General features: G+C 45.2%; 1 protein-coding gene across 1 annotated transcript; it reads left to right on the forward strand.

Moving 5' to 3' along the window:
* The first annotated feature begins 10,809 nt into the window (after positions 1-10,809).
* Positions 10,810-20,201, forward strand: PITHD1 (PITH domain containing 1). The gene is made up of 6 exons (XM_079100959.1): positions 10,810-11,124; positions 11,818-11,861; positions 12,248-12,325; positions 17,871-17,975; positions 18,641-18,749; positions 19,272-20,201. Exons 1-6 carry the CDS (start codon positions 10,927-10,929, stop codon positions 19,371-19,373), a joined length of 636 nt encoding a protein of 211 aa, XP_078957085.1. The 5' UTR covers positions 10,810-10,926; the 3' UTR covers positions 19,374-20,201.
* The last annotated feature ends 1,018 nt before the right edge of the window (positions 20,202-21,219 follow it).

Consider the following 21,219-nt stretch of genomic DNA (forward strand, 5'->3'; position numbering starts at 1 on the left):
GCGTTTTTGCTCTTGGTGTCAGGGAACAGAAGTCGAGACGTCTACTCCCTGTGCTGAGGCAGGGACCTTCACCCAGGGGCAGAGCTTCAGGGGACGGTGGGTTTCTGGTGGTAGCAGAGCAGGACCAGGGAGGGAATTTGAGGAGTGAGAAGCGCTTGCTGGGGACAGGCGCCAACCCTTGTTGCACTGGGAAGCTGCAGCTGAGCTGAGCTGCCCGGTTAGGACCTGCAACTGAGGCGGAACAGCAGCCGCGCTGCAGAGCTCTGGGTGGCAAAAAGGATTCCAAACCCAGTTCTCTTGACTGCAAGGTGTGTGCCAATCCAGCTTTTAGTCTTCCCTTGGCGTCTTCATGAGCTCCTGGAGAAGGTCACTGTGAGTCCGCTGTGGTCATCCCGGTTACTGGTGAGGCTGAGGCAGGAGGGTGCAAGCTCCTCAGCACCGACATCTCGTTTCAGAATAAGAATAGGAAAGGGCTGGGGTGTCTGGGAGAGCGGCGTGTGTTCAGTCCCAGCGCAGAGTGGGGGCACTCATGCAGAAGGGCCTGTCAGCAGACTCGGTGAGAGCCGAGGCCTCACGCCCTGCCTGCATCAGGCGGGTGGACCTTACACCAAAACTCCCATAGCAACACGGTTTCATAATCCCTCCTGTCCTAAAAAGGGCATTCTTGCATATGGTCCCAACTTGTTTTATCCCAGTTCTTCATTGATTCTGGTACTTGATGGCTACATGTTGAAGTTAATTATAGAACATGATATCTGATGGTTCGCCATCCCTGGATCTGTAAATTGGTCCTTTGCCCCTTACTCATCGATTGAACGTTGGCTCAGCCAGGACCTGTGTTAGACCCTGGGATACAGAGTGGCATGTAAACCTGGCACTGGAGCACAAGCCGGGAGAGCCCCTAGACCTTCCTGATTATGCACCTACTCAGTGCCAGACACCAGTCAGTCGTGTATACAGCCTCAAGTCCTATGCTGAAGTCCTAAGCCCAGTGTGACAGTACGGGAAGGTGGGGGCCTTTGGAGGTGATTAGGTCATCAGGGCAGAGGCTTCATGAACAGGATTCTTCCTATGAGAAAAGTGAGCTTTCGGTCACCTGCTGTGCCCCATGTGAGGCCACAAGAAGAGAGCCCTCAAGCGGGACAGGATCTGCAGTGCCTTGATCTTGGACTTCAGTCTCTGGAACTGTGAGAGATGAACGTTTGTTGTTTATGCCACCAAGCACATGGGATTTATTATAGCAGCCCAAACTAAGACACTGAGCCCTTAAGATGTACACGGAAGTGTGAGACCAGCCAGAGCCCACCTGCAGTCCCAGCACTCGGGAGGCTGGGGCAGGACCCAGGAACTCAAGGCCAGCCTGGGCAACACAGCAGACTCTTGAATAAAAAACATTGTTCCTAGAAGTTTAATGTATTTTTTTTCTTTTCACTTTTTGTTTTTCCTTTTCTTGTTCTTAGAAATTTGAGATCTGCTCCAGAGAATTTACCACAGAGTTGAGTAGCTTTTGCTCCTTGGGTCAGTGATAGGAAGCTGGCACATGTAGTCACACACTTGGTGGCCTCTGTGTTGCTGAATAAGACAGCCCTTACCCTCCTGAAGCTTTCATCTGGGAGGGAAGGGAGTCATCAAAGAATTGCACAGATAATTGGTTAAAATAGAATTTTCTGGGCGCCACTGCAGAAATTCGGTTGACTGGCTCAGAGGTAGGATCTGGAAATCCGTTCTGTATTTGGTCTCCTCCAGTGAGCCTGATAAGCAGTCTGGTTGGGGCCAAAGTGCAGTGGGAACCACGCAAACCTGGGGAGTGAGTCAGATGCAGGCTCAAACCCTGATTCCACCGCCCACCATACCATTCTGACCTTGGTTTTCTCATCTGTAACATGGCAACAGTGACATCCGGAGGAATTCTTGTAAGGCCTCCATGAACGAAGAGGAGCGGAATGATCTTAAATGGGGAATGAAGGAAAAGAGTTATTTTCTACTGGTGGAAACGGAATCTTCATGGTCACAAGCTAAGAACTCATTTGAGGTCAGTGAGTCCTTCCTGACAAGGAGAGATCCTAGCCCCTCCTGCCCCAGGCAGAATCAGTTCAAGTTTTCTGGTTTTGGACGCCTATCTTACTTTCTCAGGTCTCTTACACTGTGGTCCCCAACAATCTCCAAGAAGCACACTCTGCCGCAATTTCTTCTTAGGGGTTTGATGTGACCATGGCAGTGGTGGGCACACAAGGAAAATGGTGGCTGTGTACACAGACCCAGGCTGCCAGGTGCCAGGCAGAGCCCAGTGTTGCCACACTGAGTTTTAAAGAAAAAGCAAACAGCTAAACTTCTGTGTCAATTTATATCGAGCTTCCCAGTGGCCCATGCCACAGGGTTTTCTATCAGAATACAATAGATCAGAAAAATCTATATGAAACGACAATTTTCTAGAAAAATACAACTTACCAAAAATTAGCTGGGCATGGTGGTGCCTCAGGAGCCTGAGGCAGGAGAATCACAAGTTCAAAGCCAGACTCAGCAACAGAGTGAGGTCCTAAGCAACTTAGCAAGACCCTGTCTCAAAATAAAAATAGAAAGAGCTGGAATGTGGCTCAGTGGCTAAGCATCCCTGAGTTCAATCCCCAGTACAAAAAAAAAAAAAAAGAAAGAAAGGTTGGCCCTGTAGAATTGGCAAGTCTAAATAAACAGACTAATTAGACCCTCCCTCAAAAGAAAGCTCCTGGCCTGCTGGGCTTGGTGGTGCACGCCTGTGATCCCAGCTACCCGGGAGCCCTAAGCAGGAGGATCTTAAGTTCGAGGCCAGCCTGGGCAACTTAGCAAGACCCTGTCTCAAAAAAATAAAAAGTGCTGGGGATATAGCTCAGTGGTAGACACCCCTGGGTTCAACCCCCCAATACCAAAAAAAAAAAAAAAAAAAAAAGAGTGGGGGAGGAGAAGAAAGCAGGCTCCAGCCCAAGAGAGTCTCAAAGGGGAATCCTTTATTTTTATTGTTTTCTTTTAAATTTTTTGTTACTGTTTTGATTGCCTGATACTAGGGATTGAACCCAGAGGTGCTTACCCACTGAGCCACATCCCCAGCCCTTTTTTGTATTTTGTTTAGAGACAGGGTCTCCCTGAGTTGCTTTAGGACCTCACTACTTTGCTGAGGCTGGCTTTGAACTCACAATCCTCCTCCTCATCCTCCCAAGTCTCTGGGATGACAGGCGTGCACCATTTTAACTTTCACTTATTTTATTTTACTTTTCAAGGGGAAATTCTTTCAACCTTCCAGGATCGAGTGATCCCAGTGCTACCCACCATTCCAAAGCAAAGGAAAAGGAGAAAGTGCTGGGGAAGCCAGTAAAACAGTGACATTGAAACTGGTAAAGGTCACACCAAAAAATAAAATGACAGACCAGTCTTGTTTATGAATAACGATGTGACTATTCTAAATATGTGCAGAACCTAACAGCACATTAAAACAAACCCAAAACCACGCCCAGGACCTCTGGGGGCTCGCAGTGTGAAGACTGGTCTTCACGGGGCTGTGTGACGTTTGGCTCCCTCCAGCTCCAGAAGAGGCACATCATCGGCCTGATGGGGCCTTAGAGAGAAATGATGGTCAAATAGGGTTCATTTAGGACCAGCAGGACAACCAGACTGTCAGAACAGGACAGGGCAGCTGTCAACTAGGTATGATTTCGCCCCCAGGAAGGCACGTAGCAGTATCTGGAGATGTTTTTGGGTGTCCCTGGTATGGGGGTGCAGGGTGCATCTACTGGGTAGGGGCCAGGGATGACATCAACACTCCACAAGGCACAGGACAGCCCCTCACAACAAGAAGCCCAAAATGTACCGTGCTGAGCCTGAGAACCCTGGGCTCCGGTCTGTCGCAATGACCATCCCCAAGTCCCAGCAGCTTGAAACAAGGAAGGTCTCCCTCCACATGCCTGTGGGGCTGGTGGGCATCTGCTTTACGCCATCCTGGGCAGGAGCCCAGGCTAAGGGAGAGGCCATCCCCATGCTTTTAAGATATTCCAAGCAAGTGGAGAATATCACCCCTGCCCGTAGGCCATGTCCAGAAGGGACATCATCTTTCCATCACATTTTGTTGGCCATACCTAAACTCAAGGGGGCAAGAAATATACTACAACATGTCCATGGGCTAGAAAGAACTGGAAATATCTGCTAATCATACTGCAGACTCCAAAGGTGCTCACAGTAGCCTGGGTCCAGGTGATCCACAAGGCCAGGGGGCAGGGCAGCTAAGGATACAGATTGTCACAGCAGACTCTGCTTTAAATCCATGCTTCCCAGTGGGGTGCCCTGGAGCAAGCCACTTAACCCCTTTCCCTGCCCCGCTACACCCCACTTCCATCTTTTTGTTTCCGCTTGTACTGTGGATGGAACCCAGGGCCTTGTCATGCTGGGCAGGCTCTCTGCTCCTGAGCCGCACCCCTGGTCCCTCAACCTCTCTGCCACAGTTTCTTTCTCCAAAAACCAGGACTTGCCCTAAGGAGCCATCGTCTGATGTGGAGGATCAGGATGTGTAAAATGCTTCGAGCAGTGCCTGGCATGCAGGAGGAGCTGAGGACGCGCTGCCCTGGAGGAGCAGAAGGAGAAGCATCTGGTAAAAGGCGTTGCTACCACTGAAGCCCCGAGGAAAATGAGGTGTCCCAGGTCAAGCGGTGGGAAGCGCGGTGTGGTGTCCAGGAGCCTCCTCTCTGCAGTCTCAGCCTGGCACGCGGTAACTCCCGCATGGTACTGATATTTAGAAAAGGTTCAGAGTGGGTAAGACCATGGACCCCGGGCTGGGGATGTAGCTCAGTGGTAGAGCGCGGGCCTAGCATATGTGGGGCCCTGGGTTTGGTCCCCAGCACTGCAAGAAAACAAAACTACTCAAAAACCATAGTCCCTGGAGGATGATGGTCTGGGTTCAAATCTTAGTTCCACTACTGTCTGTGGCCCTGGGTCAGTTACTTAGCCTCTCTGTGCCCCAATTTTCTCATCTATAAAATGAGGAAAATAGTAGGACACTTGCAATTATGAAAATTAAAAGCTGATACAAATCAAGCCCTTAACAATATCACCAGTGCCACCCGTGGCTGGCTGTTATTGCTAGACACCCTCGGTTTGCCAGAAAGAAGCATTCGAAGGCAACACGGTTAAGGGTCCCTTTCTCCCAGCATAACGGAGACAAAAAGAGAGAAGATGAACGCAAAGCCAGCAGTCCTGGAGCTAGGAAAACGTTCACAGATGGGGCCTCAAACGGGAGAAGGACGACCCTTGGGAGGTTCTCCTATGTGCTCCAGCCAAGACCTAAAATCAGTGAGAATTCCATTTGTCCCCAGACATTCCTACGAGATATGGGTGCAAGACAGGGGACAGCCTCTCAATCACAGCTAAGCCACCTGCTGGCTCCTCAGTCAGTCAGGAGTGCTGAGCTGAAAGTCTTGCTCTTGGCAATGGCGAGTCACTGGGAGAGTAATAACCTTTTCCTGGGGATCAGACATTCTCCCATGTGTTATGTTACTGTCATAATAAAATGCTACAAAGTAGGTCTCCTATGATCCCCATTTTATAGGAGACAAATCTGAGGCCTACAGAAGTTACAACTTTGTGGCCCTGAGGCGAGAGTTCAGAAGGAGGCAGATTTAGCAGGTTCAGGAAAGCGAATGAACTCTTAAATAAGTAGTCTATTCTGCTACTTTGATTAATAAACCTTCACAATGACCTGGAAAGCTACATTTAAATTGCTGGAGCTAAGCCAGGCACACTGGTGTAATCCCAGAGATTTGGGAGGTTAAGGCAGAAGAACTGCAAGTTCAAGGCCAGCCTGGGCAACTTAGACCCTGACTCAAAAAAGTCAGAGTTCAGTCTGTGCACTAGAAGGAAGCGGAAGGCCCCTTTCTCTTCGTACCCCTCGTCTGTTGCCTGGCGAGGAGCCGTGTGCACACATGCAGATGTCCTGACCTGCACACTCACACTTGGTACCCTAGATCAGGTATCCAGCCCAGCAACAGACAAAGAGCCACAACGAGGCACGCGTCGTCATCCTTCGAAATACCAGGGAGCTCAGAGAAGTTCCTCGAAACTTCCAGAAAAGGAGGGGCTGCACACAAAGATGCTTTCTTTAATCTTTTTTTTAGTTGTCAATGAGCCTTTGATTTGTTATTGATATGTGGTGCTGGGAATTGAACCCAGTGCTTCTCACATGTTAGGCAAGAGCTCTACCATTGAGCCGCCACCCCAGAGATGCTCTTAGGGCTACAAGAAACAGCAATTGCTTCGACATTGTGAAAGAATTCACCCGCAGTCAAATGACCAACTAAAGATGAGCAGAATGAAGACGCTTTCCCTGCCACCTAGCAGGTGTGGCGGTGTGGCGGCCAGCCCTGGCAGTGGCCTCTGTTGGTCTCCAACTCCTGGTATTTGCAGTCTTGTGCATTCCTGTGCCTGGCTGACCTGTGGAGCCTGTGCAGAATGGCCAGTCTGTGTCCTCCAAAGCTAGGTCACAGCGCGTGCGGTTTCCACGTGGCTCTGTCCTGGCTCACTTGCTCTGCTGAAAGCCAGCTGTGGTCACAGCGGAAGATAGTCAAACAGCTCCACGGTGAGGTCCAGGTGGCAAGGAACCCAGGACCCCTTCTGCCACGTGCCATGACCATCTTCGAAGCCGATCCTTCAGCCTCAGTCAGCCTTCCGAAGGACGCCAGAGACTCCAAGAGGGACCCCAGCCAGGACCACCCAGCTAAGTTACTCCCAAAGTCTTGACTCCCAGAAACTGTAGATTACAAATGTCAATTGTTGTTTAAAGCCATTACGCTTAGAAGTAATTTGTTACACAACAAAAGAAAACTAACACGAGGCTGGAGATATAGCTCAGTTGGTACAGTGCTTGCCCCTCAAGCATGAGGCCCTGGGTTCGATCCCCAGCTCCGCACAAAAAAAAAAAAAAAAAAAAATCCCAACAACACAAGTATATCATGTTTTGTCATTTCTCTAATCAGTAGGTGAAGTTTAGCCAAGCTCAGGGGCACAAACCTGTGATCCCAGCAGCTTGGGGGGCTGAGGCAGGAGGATTGCAAATTCAAAGCTAGCCTCATGGGACATTACAGGTTAATTGTGCAATTGGGTCTTGCTCTCTCTTGCCCCTGGGAAATCGATGACTGTCGCCTTGTAACTGAGCTCAGGTAGTCTGCTAGAGACACATGACCTCACCATCCCACATAACAGCCAATATCAACCAGGCATGTAAGGCCATTCCAAACTTCCAGCCCATGCCAAACTGGCCCAGGAAAGAACTACCCACAGAGAAATAATAAATATTTGTTGTTTAAAGCTGTGAAACTTTAGGATGAATTGTTAGAATTAGCTGACTGGTGCTTCAGTGAGACTCAGTTTTTCCAAGGAAAGACTACTGATGTATCATTCAATTAAATGAACACTTACTAAGTGCTTATCAGTCTGGGCCCTTGCCTGAGATTGTGATGTGAAAATAGGAATAATTTCTGACCTAGAACTATTTTGAAGCAGAACAACTCTTGTCTACTTCACAAATAATTGAAGTAGGAAAACGTGAACAAAGGAATATTTTCATTTGTAGCTTACCAGTCTCGCTTTGGCACACTGAGCCTGCTGTGAAGGGAGTGGGGGTTTGTTCAGAGTATCCCAGAACTTCCTGGGCATCCTGTTTTTCCTTCTTTCCATTATGGAGTTCAAGAGCATTCTATCCTGAAAACAAAATCTTTTTGATTCTTTTTAAAAAATAATTTATTTATTTATATATTCACAGAAGTGGGGACTGAACCCAGGTTGCTACACCACTCAGCTACATCCCAGAACTTTAAGTTTTTTAAAAAAATTTTGAGATAGGGTCTTGCTAAGATGTCTAAGATAGCCTTGAATTTTCTTTCTTTCTTTCTTTCTTTTTTTTTTTTTTTTTTTTTGTTACTGGGGATTGAACCCAGGGGTTCTCTTTACCACTGAGTTCCACCCCTAGCCCTTTTAATTTCTTAAAATTATTTTTTAAAAATTTGAGACATGGTCTTGCTTAGTTGCTTAAGGCCTCACTAAATTGCTGAGGCTGGTTTAGAACTTGCCATCCTCCTGCCTTGGCCTCCTGAGTGGCAGAGATTATAGGCATGGGCCACAGTGCCTGACTTGGCCTCCAACTTTTCATTCTACTTCAGATCCTCCTGCCTCAGCCTCCTGAGTGTTCATTTCAGTTCTTTTTGACCTCAACCAACAATATGAAGAACACTTTCTACTGCACCTGAGTATACATACTCCAACAGAAACAAAAGTTTCATCGAGACTAAATTTAAGATACGTTCGGAGTTTTTGTTTTTGTATTGTATTTTATTCTTTTAAACATTGGTCACACCCAATACAGTGGTGCACACTTGTAATCCTAGTGATTCCGGACTCTGGAGGATGAAGCAGGAGGAAGGCCAGTTAGAGGCCAGCCTCAGCAACTTAGTGAGGATAAGCAACTTAGTGAGACTCCATATAAAACTATGAAGGGCTGGGGATTTAGCTCAGTGGTAAAGAACCCCTGGTTTCAATTCCCAGTACAATAATAATAATAATAATAATACAAAATTAAAAAAATTTGGTCACAATCTTTTAAACCAGTGTGTTCTGACACAGAGACAAACCCACATAGATACAGTTATCTCATATTAGATAAAGGTGCCAAAAACATACATTGGAGAAAAGATAGCCTCTTCAACCAGGGTTCTGGGAAAAATGGGAAGCCACATGCAACAAAATGAAATTAAACCTCCATCTCTCACCCTGCACCAAAGTCAACTCAAAGTAGATCAAAGACTTGGGCACTAGAACAGAGACCCTTCGCCTAGTAGAAAAAAAAGTAGGCCCAAATCTTCATCATGTCGGCTTAGGACCTGACTTCCCTTAACAAGAATCCTAAAGCTCGAGAAGTAAAATTAAGACTCAATAATCAGATGGCTTCAAACTAAAAAACTTCTTTTCAGGAACTGGGGATATAGCTCAGTTGGTAGAGTGCTTGCCTTGGCAAGCACAAGACACTGGGTTCAATCCCCAGCACCACAAAACAAACAAACAAACTTCTCTTCAGCAAAGGAAACAATCAATAATTTGAAGAGAAAGCTTACAGAGTGGAGAAAATCTTTACCACATGCACTTCAGATAGAGCACTAATCTCCAGGATAAAGAACTCAAAAAACTTAACACCAAAAAAACAAATAACCCAATCAATAAAGGGCTAAGGAACTGAACAGATACTTCATAGAAGAAATACAACTGATCAACAAACATGGAAAAAATGTTCAACCTCTCTAGCAACTAGAGAAATGCAGATCAAAACGACTCTGAGGTGTCATCTCACTTCCTTCAGAATGGCGATTATCAAGAATACAAGCCACAATAAGTGTTGGTGAGGATGTGGGGGAAAAGGTACACTCGTACATTGCTGGTGGGACTTCAGATTGGTGCAACCACTTTGGAAAGCAGTGTGGAGATTCCTAAGAACACTTGGAACAGAATCACCATTTAACCCAGCTATCCTACTCCTTGTCATATACCCAAAGGACTTAAAACCACCTTACTACAGTGATGCAGCCACATCAAGATTTATAGCAGCTCAATTCACCATAGCAAAACTATGGAACCAACCTAGATGCCCTTCAACAGATGAATGGATAAAGAAAATGTGGTACATTTACACAATGGAATATTATTCAGCTTTAAAGAAGAATGAAATTATGGCATTTGCAGGCAAATGGATGGAACTGGAGACTATCATGCTAAGTGAAATAAGCCAATTCCAAAAAACCAAAGGCCGAATGTTTTCTCTGATAAGCAAATGCTGATCCATAGTGGGGAAGAATGTAGGAACTTTGGATTGTACAGAGGGCAGTGAGGGGAGGGGGTGGGGCAGGTGGGGATGGGAAGGACCTGCATTATTACCCTATGTACCTGTGTGAAAAAAAAAAATTTAAATATTTATGACTGTCAAAAAGTAATAAAAAAAATAAAAGAACTGTTCTGAAATATCACACAGGGGAGGCAATTTTAAGGTCATCCAGCACAGGGCATGGTGGCCCAGGCTACAATCCCAGTGACTCTGGGGTCTGAGGCAGGAGAATTGCAAGTTTGAGGCCAGCCTCAGCAATTTAGCAAGGCCCTAAATACCTTAAATCTCAAAATAAAAAATAAAAAGGGCTGGGAATGTAACTCAGTGGCAAAGTGCCTCTGGGTTCAATCCCCAGTACTAAAATAATTGCCGTGGGTGGTGGCCCACGCCTATACTCCCAGTGGCTCGGGAGGCTGAGGCAGGAGGATCTCAAGTTCAAAGCCAGCCTCGGCAACAACGAGGCCCTAAGCAACTCGGTGAGACCCTAAATAAAATACAAAATAGGGCCGGGGATGTGGCTCAGTGGTCAAGTGTCCCTGAGTTCATTCCCTGGTACCAAACACACACACACACACACACGAAGAAGAAAAAGAAAAGGCAGGAAGGTGGCCAGGAAAATGGCTCTGTGAGCTCTCCACGCATGTGAGGCGGTGATAACGCCGTGTTCCACAGAGCGCAGGGCCTTATCACAGCGCGCGCCTCCCTCCACCAGCTCCAAAAAATCGTGGTGGCTTCGGAAGAAGGCGCGGACTTCAACCTCGGGGGCGCAGGGTTCGCATCCCGGACCACAGTCCGCTGGTAACATCAACAGCACCTCTGCCCCCGAGTTTCCACAGCGCTGAGCTGGTGCTCAAAGGAAGGCGCCCACCGAAGTCCGCCCGAGCCACGCCCATCAGAGCCACGCCCCTTCCGCCACAGGCGCATGCGCCGCTCAGGGGCGCCTTTTACGACGCGTCAGACCCGGCGCTTGGCGGTCGTAGCGCCGCGGAGCGATCCCTGCGCGAGCGGCAGCGGGGCCGAGGGGACGCGCGGGTGGCGGCGTCGCCATGTCGCACGGCCACAGCCACGGTGGAGGCGGCTGTCGCTGCGCCGCCGAACGGGAGGAGCCGCCGGAGCAGCGCGGCCTGGCCTACGGCCTGTACCTGCGCATCGACCTGGAGCGGCTGCAGTGCCTCAACGAGAGCCGCGAGGGCAGCGGCCGCGGCGTCTTCAAGCCGTGGGAGGAGCGGACCGACCGCTCCAAGGTGGGCTGCCCGCGCCGGGGCGGGCGGGGCGGGACCGCGGGACCGCGGGGCCTCGGGCCACCGAGCTGCGCCGTCAGCCTCACTCCTGATGCTAAAAATAGCGACAGCCGGGTCGCCAGGCGCGTTCCGGTGCCGATCTCCCGCTTGCCTTTTGGGAGGCGAACAGGGTCGTCATCCCCACTTCGCAGACAGGGAAACTGAGGCCCAGAGTGAAAGCGGGCGCTTTGGCTCTACACAGCCTGACGCTCTGGGCCAAGGCTGTCCGGGTTATCGAGGAGGATGGCCGTGAGGGCGTTTCCCCTTCCGTGTGACCATTGGTCCCAATGGCTGCGTGATCATGTCACCTGGTGAAGACGGGCAAGGGAGACCGTGGGTGTTTCCGATCTAGAGCGCAGGCCCCCCTTGAGAGCTGAGCCGTTTGAAAGCTATGGACCCTTTCCAGAAAAATGCACATAAGCACCGATCTCTCAATTCGTAATTCAGACTGGGGTCAGGCAGCCTCTAATTGGACGGTCTTTGTCAGAACTCTGTGGATAAGACAAAGTAGCTTCAAATTCAGAGTCCTGGAAAACTGAGGAAGGCCGACTGTTTGCATTGCAACCCAGTTTGTAGAACAGGGTGGGAGATGCCTGAAGTCATAGGCTCTCAGCAAATATTTGTTGCTTTCTCCTCCCTCCTCCCCATTCCCTCCAGTTTGTTGAAAGTGATGCAGATGAAGAGCTTCTGTTTAATATTCCGTAAGTATCTCCTTGGTGCCTGCCTCAGGCTAAATAGGCTGTACCCAGTTCTCTTCTCAGATGGATTCATTCGTTGCTTGGGTCAAGAGCCCACATTTGTTTGTAGAAATGGGATAAGTTACTGTGGTGGGTTTGAGGAGGAGAGCATCATAGCTCTTTTGATGCAGACTGGAAGCAGTATTTATTGAACAGTAACTGAAAAGTAGATGTAAATTTCTTAGAATTGCAGAATGCCAGAGGTAGACCTGATCTTAGAAGTAATCAAGTACAAGTAAGACAGAGGAGTGCACTGAAGCTCAGAAAGGGGAAGGGTCTTGCCCAGGGGTCACACAGCTAAGCAGGGATACAATCCCAGGTTGACAACCTTCTCTTTTGCATTCTGGCAGATTTACGGGCAATGTCAAGCTCAAAGGCATCATTATAATGGGAGAGGATGATGACTCACACCCCTCTGAGATGAGACTGTAAGTGACCGGTCACAAAGCTCCTAGTTCTATTGTCTTTCTTTGGTAACACTTTATTCCAAGTAATATAATTTTTCTTTATCAGATTTGATATTCTCCCTTTAAAAATATGTTGGGCTCGTTATTTATGTGGGAATACACTTATCTCTTTATTTTTTATTTCTTCATTTTTTGTGGTGCTTGGGATTGAATCCAAGGTCTCACACATGCTAGGTGAGCACTCTACCAATGAGCTACATCCCAGCCCAGTGACGTTTTTAGATTAAACATCTTTAGGGCCAACAGCTTGTCTCTTTTTCACAGTGCTTCCTGTGGCATCATTCATTCAGAGAGCATTCTATAAATGCCAGTTGTTGATGACTTTGCAGTTTTCTTGGTAACCCAGCTGTAGATCTCAAATGATCTTTATGGATTCCACTCTTGGGATGAGTTTCAAGATGTTCCTTGGTATTTCATGCAGTTGTCTTCTTTGCAGATGTTATGTTGACATGGGATACATGGGATTGCTCTGAGTTTGTGTGCCTTTAGATAGCCAAGTTCTCTGTATCTCTTATGACTCTAGATCTGTTGCCCCCAGAGTTAGTACTCCTTTTTTTTTTTGGAACTGGGGTTTGAACTCAGTGGCATTTAACTACTAAACCATATCCCTGGCCCTGTTTTGGTATTTTTTTAAGAGACAGGGTTTCATTGAGTTGCTTAGGGCCTCACTAAGTTGCTGAAGTTGACGAACTCACAATCTTGTCTCAGTCTCTGTAATGCTGGGATTATAGGTATGCGCCTCCTCACCCAGCTAGTACTCACTTTTAGACAATTTACTTTATTCAAGTGTAGTTTAGAATAGAAAAACTCTTTTTCTGAGTTCTGAGAAACAAATAACAGAAGAACTTTACATTAAAAAGAAAAAAATCATCCAGCTAGACATGATGGTGCATGCCTGTAATTCCAGTAACTCAGAAGGCTGAGGCAGGAGGAACGTAAGTCCCAGAACAGCCTCAGCAACTTAGTGAGACCCTGGCTCAAAATAAAAAATAAAAAGATGTAGCTCAGTAGTAGAATGCCCCTGAGTTCAATCCCCTGTACCACCTCCCCCCACCAATTTTTTTTTTTTTCATGCAGGCTAGGGATGTAGCCGAGTGATAACTGCCTAGCATGCCTGAGGCCCCAAGTTTGATCTCCAGCACTGTAAGAAAAAGAAAAGAAATTTTTTTTAATATGAAAAATTGATCAGTTTATATGGACTTTAGAGAGATTCAATAACTTGCTACCATTTTTTGAATATTAAACCACAAATTTCAAAGCAGATTCGCATATGCAGTCATTTTAAGGAAATAGTATGTTTGAACTGATGCTTTTGGAGACTCAGTTACTGGGGAGATGGGCTGATTTCAGACATCCCTGTTGCTTTGGGTTAAGAGTGGACTCTGAGGTAAACTGGGTTCAAATTCTGGCTGCATACTTCCTAGCTGCTGCAGGACTGGGACATTACTTATCTTCTCTATGCCTCTATTTTCTCATGTAAAATAGGAACAATAATAGTATAACCTCAAGAGGTTGTGGAGATCCAACATTTAAAGAGCTTAGAATAGGTCTGGAACATAGTACAGGCCCAGTTTTGGGTGAGCAGGTACAAATACTTAATAGTTCTAAGCATACCACATATATAACATTTTTCTGAATCTAAGATATCATTGTAATGTACCATTATTTTATGTAGACTTTATAAAGAAACAAAATGATTCCTGTCCAACTATGACATGTCATTGACACATCCAAAAAAGTTAAATTAAGAATTTTTTTGGGCTGGGGAGATAGCTCAGTCGGTAGAGTGCTTGCCTTGTAAGCACAAGTCCCTGAGTTCGATCCCCACCACAAAAAAAAAAAAAAAAAAAAGAATTTTTTTTGCGGCGGCGGGGTGGGGGGGTGGTAATGAGGAATTGAACCCAGACACATCTTACTACTCAGTTATATAGTCCTAGTCCTTTTTTTTTTTTTTTTTTAATTTTGAGATGGGGTCCTGCTAAGTTGCTGAGATTGGCCTCAAACTTGAGATCTTCCTGCCTTAGACTCCTGAGTTGCTGGGATTATAGGGGTTTGCCACCATGCCCAGCTAAACTGAGAATCTTAAATCAGAGGTATATGAATACCACGTACAGATGTTAGATGACATTAAAGAATTATCGTTGCAGGGGGTATGTAGTTCAGTAGTTGAGTGCTTGCCAAGATGCTCAAAGTCCCAGGTTTGACCCTGAGCACCACAAAAGAAAGAATAGAAAGAAAAAGAATTGTTAGCTGTGGTTAATTATTAATATTGCTAATTACTATAAAAAAGTACTTTTTAAAAAAAATTATAGTTGTAGATGGACAGAATGCCCTTACTTTATTTTTCTATGCAGTACTAAGGGTTGAACCCAATGCCTCACACATGTTAGGCAACCCCTCTGCCACTGAGCTACAGCCTCAGCTCTGAATATCTTTGTTTTAAGAAGTCTTTTTTGGAAATACTAAAGTATTTATGGGTGAAATGGTATATCTAGGATTGCATTGAAGTATGAAACAAAAGCAAAGTAGGAGTGATAGGCAAAATTGGCATAAATTTGTTGTTCATTATGGTGATGAGTAGTAAGTTTTGGAATTCATTATATTCTGTCTGCTTTTGTGTATATAATTCTTCATAGTAGAATTTTAAGTTTTAATATATGCAACTCTTAGAATTGATCCCATTTAACCTTCATATCTACTGTTTGGACTATGTACTGTCACTATCCCAATTTTACAGATGAGGAAACCGAGACACAGAGGTTAAATCACTTGTCCAAAATTACACAGCTGGTAAGTGACAGCCAGCTTTAGACCTAGAAGTCTAGCTCCACAGATTGCTATTTATTTCTTTTTAATTTTTATTATTATTTTAATTAACACAAAATAATTGTACATATTTATGGAGTACAGTATGATATTTCATATATGTAAACTGTAATGTTCTGGGTGATTGGTAGAACCATCACCTTCAACATTTGTCATTTTCTTTGTGTTGGGAACATTCAAAATTCTCACTAGGACTGGAAATGTAGTTCAGTAGTAGAGCACTTGTCTAGTGTGCATGAAGCCCTAGGTTCAATCTCCAGCAACCTTACCCTGCCAGTCCCCCCAACCCTAAATATTCTCTGCTAGCTATTTTAAATATACAACTAATTGTCATCAACTACAGTATCCTACTGTGTTATTAAGAACATTAGAAGTGTGCACAGTGGTACACGCTTGTAATCCCTGTGACTCAGGAGGCTGAGGCAAGAGGATTGCAAGTTCGAGGCCAGCCTCAGCAAATTAGTGAGACCTTGTCTCAAAATAAAAAATAGAAAAGACTGGGGATATGGCTCAGTGGGACAGTGCTCCTGGGCTCAATCCCTGGTACCAAAACAGACAAAAGAATGTTAGCGGTATTCCTCCTGTCTGACTGTATCCCTGTACTGATTAGCCATCCTACCTTCATCCCTCCCTCTTTCACTCTTCCCAGTCTAACCATTCTGCTCTCCACTTCCATGAGATCAACTTCTTAGCTTCCATATCTTAAGTGAGAACATGCAGCATTTGCCTTTCGTTGCTGTAATTCACTAAGTGGTCTCTGGGCTCATCCACGTTGCCACAAATGATAGGATTTCATTCTTTTGATGGCTGATTAAGATTCCATCGTGGGTACACACACACACATTTTCTTCATCCATTCACCTGCGGGTGGACACCTAGGTTGCTGCCTTACCTTGGCTATTGTGAGTGGTGCTGCAGTGAATGTAGGCGTGGGGCCGTCTTTTTCACATACTGATTCTGCTCCTTTTGTTATAAGCCCCGTAATGGAATCGCTGGATCTTGTGATGGTTCTGTGTCTGGAAGGCTGTTCATGCTGTTTTCCACAATACAAGCTGTGTGCAAGGGTTCCCCTTTCTTTGCCGCCTCATCAGCCTTTTTTTTTTTTTTTTCTGGGTTTTTGATAACAGCCATCCTAATGGAAGTGAGTTGTTATCTTGTGGTTTTGATTTCCATTTTCCTGGTAAGTAGTAATTCTGAGCATTTTTTCGTGTATTTGTTGGCCCTTTATTTTCTTTGGAGAAACTCTATTCAGACCTTTTGCCCACCCCGCTTTTTTTTCAGTACTTGGGATTGAACCGGGGGTGCTCTACCACTGAGCTACATTCCCAGCCTTTATTCTTTATTTTGAAATAGCATCTCACTAAGTTGCCCAGGCTGGCCTCAGTTTTGATCCTTCTGCCTCAGCCTCTCAAGTACCTAGGATTTCAGGCATGTACTACCAAACCCAGCTTAATTGCCTTTTTAAAAATTGGATTATTGTATCTTTGCTATTGGGTTGTTCCATATGTATTCTTGCCATTAATCCCTTGTCAGATGAATAGTTCACAAATATTTTCTACAGTTCTATAGGTTAAGATACCTTCTTTCTTTTTGCTTCCAGTGCTGGAGATTAACCAGGCCTCTGGTATGCTAGGCAAGCACTCTACCTCTGAGCTACACCCCCAGCCTGAGACACTGCTTTTAACTGCAGAGCTACAGTTCCTCTCATAATGCTGCTCATAAATGTTCATTATTATTATTATTCTGCTGTGCATCATCCTTAGAAACACTTTGAAGCAAACATTTGCTTTTTAAAATTATATGCATTTTGCTGCCGCTAAAATCTAGGCCCCTCCTTTGTAGGTGTGTTAATAAAAACACCCTGGTGTTGGTTGATATATGTGACTTAGGCCTGCAGAATGTGTGGATTATAGATACTGCTGTTACTTAGATTTTGCTTTGAAAAATATTTTCTTTATTAGCAGTGATACCTTGACTTGCCAAAAACTTTTGCAAGTTTGCAGGCATTTGTGCGCTTTTGAATCGGAAATCCCTAAATTGTATTATTTTTAGAACTGCAAGATGATTGAGTATATGGGGTAATTTTTGGAAACAAAAAATGCTTGAGTGTTGGGTTACCTGATCTTATCTCTTAACTGTTTAATATGCTTATGCCAAAGTGTGTCTTTTTTCCCATGAGTAGGCTGTTTTATTCCACATCCTCAGCTTGGTATGAATGTGCTGAGTGGCTTATTTTCTCCATGCATTTGCTGCACGTGACCTAGTTTGAGCCACCTCTTTGTGTATCGCTTCTCATGTGATCTTAGCCCACTCAAAGATGCCACTGGATCATGTTGCAGTTCTCAGCTCTTTTCTTCCCTCACCTTTCTCTTTCTTTTTTTAAAGAGACAGGTATCTCACTATCTTGCCTAGGCTGTCCCTGAACCCCTAGGCTCTTATGAATCCTCCTGCCTCAGCCTCCTGAATAATTGGGACTACTGGTGTCACTACTGTTTCTTGTTGGTTTAAGGATATTTATGCCTAAATGCCAGTAAAACGCCATTTCCAAAATTTCACTGCAAATTTTGATCTTTAGATGGAAGAAGTGAAGCCAGTTGAGCAGTCAGTGGGAAGCTTTTTAAAACTGAAAAATGTGATAATGTACATTTCTTCATGTTTTTTTCCCTCTTTCCTTTCCTAGGTACAAGAACATTCCACAGATGTCATTTGATGATACAGAAAGAGAGCCAGATCAGACCTTTAGCCTGAACCGGGATCTTACAGGAGAATTAGAATATGCTACAAAGTAAGCATGGGACCTGTCTTCCACAGCTGCTGAGGAATAGTAGCACATCCTCATTTGCAGTGAGCATATCCTCATATGCAGAAGTGCGTACAGAGCTTGCCATTTATTTTTGGCCACTCTCCTGCCCTCTTCGCATAAGAAATGAGTTAAAAAAGTGGAGGAGGCATCTTGATCCTTGGCTTGGTCAATTTTTGGCAGAAAATCAGTGCAAGCCACAGACTTGTTAACTTATAAGCCACTGGCTGATCTGTGTGAGCTCCTAAGATAGTCTTAGGAAACATTTTTCAGAATTCTTTGCATAGTGGGCTTTTAGCAGGCTCTCTTAGTTTTCTTTCCCCTATGGCTTAGACCAATACAAAGCATACTTCAGAACCCCTGCTCAGTTATACAGGATTTATCATTCCTTTTCCTGGAGGGGAGGAGCCGTGTTTATTCATCTTTGTGTCTCTACTGCCTTGGACAGGATCTGGCACATGGCTCAGGAAATATTCATTGAATGAATTGCTTGTCCAAAGGAGAAAAATGAGAAGGAAGAACCCAAGAGTGATTGCTGACATTTGCCTGGGTTTTACCACACTTTGGAGCTGAACTGTTGTGTCCTGGTTGTGAGATGCTCACTGGACAGTAACCTGTGTCTTCTCATCTTTCTCTTTTTCATCCTCTAGAATTTCCCGTTTTTCAAATGTCTATCATCTCTCGATTCATATTTCAAAAAATTTTGGAGCAGATACCACAAAGGTCTTTTATATTGGCCTGAGAGGAGAATGGACTGAGGTAAGAGGGGGCTGATAAAAACATCAGAGCAGGGGCTTTAAGGGAGAGGAAAGAACAAACGAGGCAATTTTTCTTGGTCATTATAAACTCTTCCTATTAGACTGACTATAGGTATTTTAAAAATTGAAATTATTTTAATTCACAGTTTTTCACTTTCAAATATTTTCCTTCAGCAGTTTCAGCAGGGGGCTGGAAATGTAGCTCAGCCAGCGCATGCTTAGCATGCTCGAGGCCCTTGGTTCCACTCCCACACCAAATAAAAACAAAAAGCATTCTTGATGATCTTTCTTGTTCTAAGCACCAGAGATAAGATAATAAATAAAATAGACAAGCTCCTATTCTTCCAGTGCCCCCATTACAGAGTAGGGAATGGATCTCAGTTGCAAGTGAATCCTTAATAATGATGGTTGCAGATTTCTCAAGATAAAAAAGAGGAGAGGAGCTTTGAGACGTGCTAGAAAGGAGACTGCAGACTTCAATTCCTTAATGGCCCACTGACCCAGCATCTCCATTTTCTTGCAGCTTCGCCGACATGAGGTGACCATCTGCAATTATGAAGCATCAGCCAACCCAGCAGATCACCGGGTCCATCAGGTTACCCCACAGACACACTTCATTTCCTAAGGGTTGGCCCAGGCTCCCACAGATGCGCTGTCAGTGAAGACGTACCACCTATTGGGAAGGACAGAGATGAGGCCCCAGTGAGAGTTGGTTGCCACAGCCTCTGCTGAGTTTTCTCTTTGGGGTTTGCTGCAGAAACCCGGCCTATGGAAGATATCACACCACTGGGAGGGTTGCATGGGTGCTGAGGGACAATCGTGGTTCTCTAGGGCACTGCAGAAGTTGGATCTTAGGTTGGGTGGCATCTGGCTGTCATGGATAATGCTTGCTTTTCCCATTGATGTGGCCATGGGATCCCAAGTGTCTTGTTGCTTTGTGGCAGGATTTTTATGTGATTTGTTTGTTTGTTTTTTTAAATGGAAACTTCCTGAGTTCCAGGAAACCTGAAGCTTCAGGATTTTGTTTGTATGAGCTATCAGGGGGGTCTCCAACTAGAAACACTTGTCCCTGCTTGTTCCTTCTCCCTGTTACTCAGCATTCTTGTCAAGTTGCCCAGCTTGGAGTTGTCTGTCACGCACAGTGTCCCGTGGTTATACCTTGGAAGGCAGGAGTCTCCTGATGATGTGTGATAGCTTGTAGGGAAGGTCTTTCCCACTGCCCAGCTAAGCAATCTGGGGAGAGCACGGGAATCATTTGTGTTTATGGGTAACCTAATCGGGGTAAGATTGAGACTTAGTTAAGATTCCCCTTGGAACCTCCTTAATGTTTTATTAGCTTCTAACTTGTGTTGTAAGCCCAATGCCAGAATTTGGAGATCTCTTGAGTTCTTCTGTTCATGGCGTTTATTCACTGTGACTAATAAGCTTCCTAATAAATCCTTGCCAGACATAACGTTTGTATTTTCTTTTGAATTTTAGGTAGTACTGATGAAATTTTAATTTTACTGGAAACTGTATTGAACTCTGAAATTTTTATTTTGATCTAGGGAGATGATAGTGCCACAATTAAGACTAGATCGGTTTCTCCTGGAAAAGTTGAGCTTAATTCTGTATGATACGTTAAAAGCCCTCCAGTACCCACATTTGTAAAGAGAAAGGTGGAGTTAAAGACGATATTCGATTTCTCATGAAGGGAAATAACCTGTAGAGTGACATTTACAAAAACAAGGGAGGAGGGGAAAAAGGAGGACAGATCCTGGAGCACATCAGAAGAAATAAAGATAAGGAAAGGAACTGAGCAGTGCATTGTCTAAAGGTGGACCAGAGACTTTGGACTTAACATCTGAAAGTCATTTAAGTATTTGAAAAGGGGATTTGAGGTTGTCAGTATACTGTTGCCTGCAGAAAGCAGGAACAGTTGATAAGGGGAACTAGCGTTGAATCTGATTCTCTTGAGAGGAAGCATTGGCCTATGCAAACGTTGTCAGGCAGATCTAGCTACTTTCTTCAGCCTGTCCTCTGGAGTCTGCCATCCCAAGCCTTGTCCATCCTGGAGATTCTGAAATGCAGCCTGAAATCAACTAGAATCCAAGTGCAGTTCTTGGTGCACCAAGAGTCCTAACCACTCCTCAGCCACAACCTCTTTCTTTCAGTTGAATCATTTTAAGGATTAAAAGAAGGGCTATGTTTTAATTTGGACTAAAGGGCAATGGAAAGTTAGAAATCTCAGAGCATGCTAGCCCTTCAGGGTTCCACCAACTAAAGCACAAATCACAGGTAGCCCTGGGATGGGCTCCTGAATTGAAACTTCACTCTGAAGAATTTGCTGAAAATGCCATGGCTTTGGGTGATTGAAGATGCAGGAAGAATTTCATTCTTCATAAGTAGACCCAGCAGGGATTCTCTTGCGGGGGAAGCCATATTTTCTCTCATTTTTGTGTTCTCTTGTGACATCCAGTCCTGGGTCTTTG

Source organism: Sciurus vulgaris (genome assembly GCF_902686455.1).
Source record: "Sciurus vulgaris genome assembly, chromosome: 1".
Classification (NCBI taxonomy): Eukaryota; Metazoa; Chordata; class Mammalia; order Rodentia; family Sciuridae; genus Sciurus; species Sciurus vulgaris.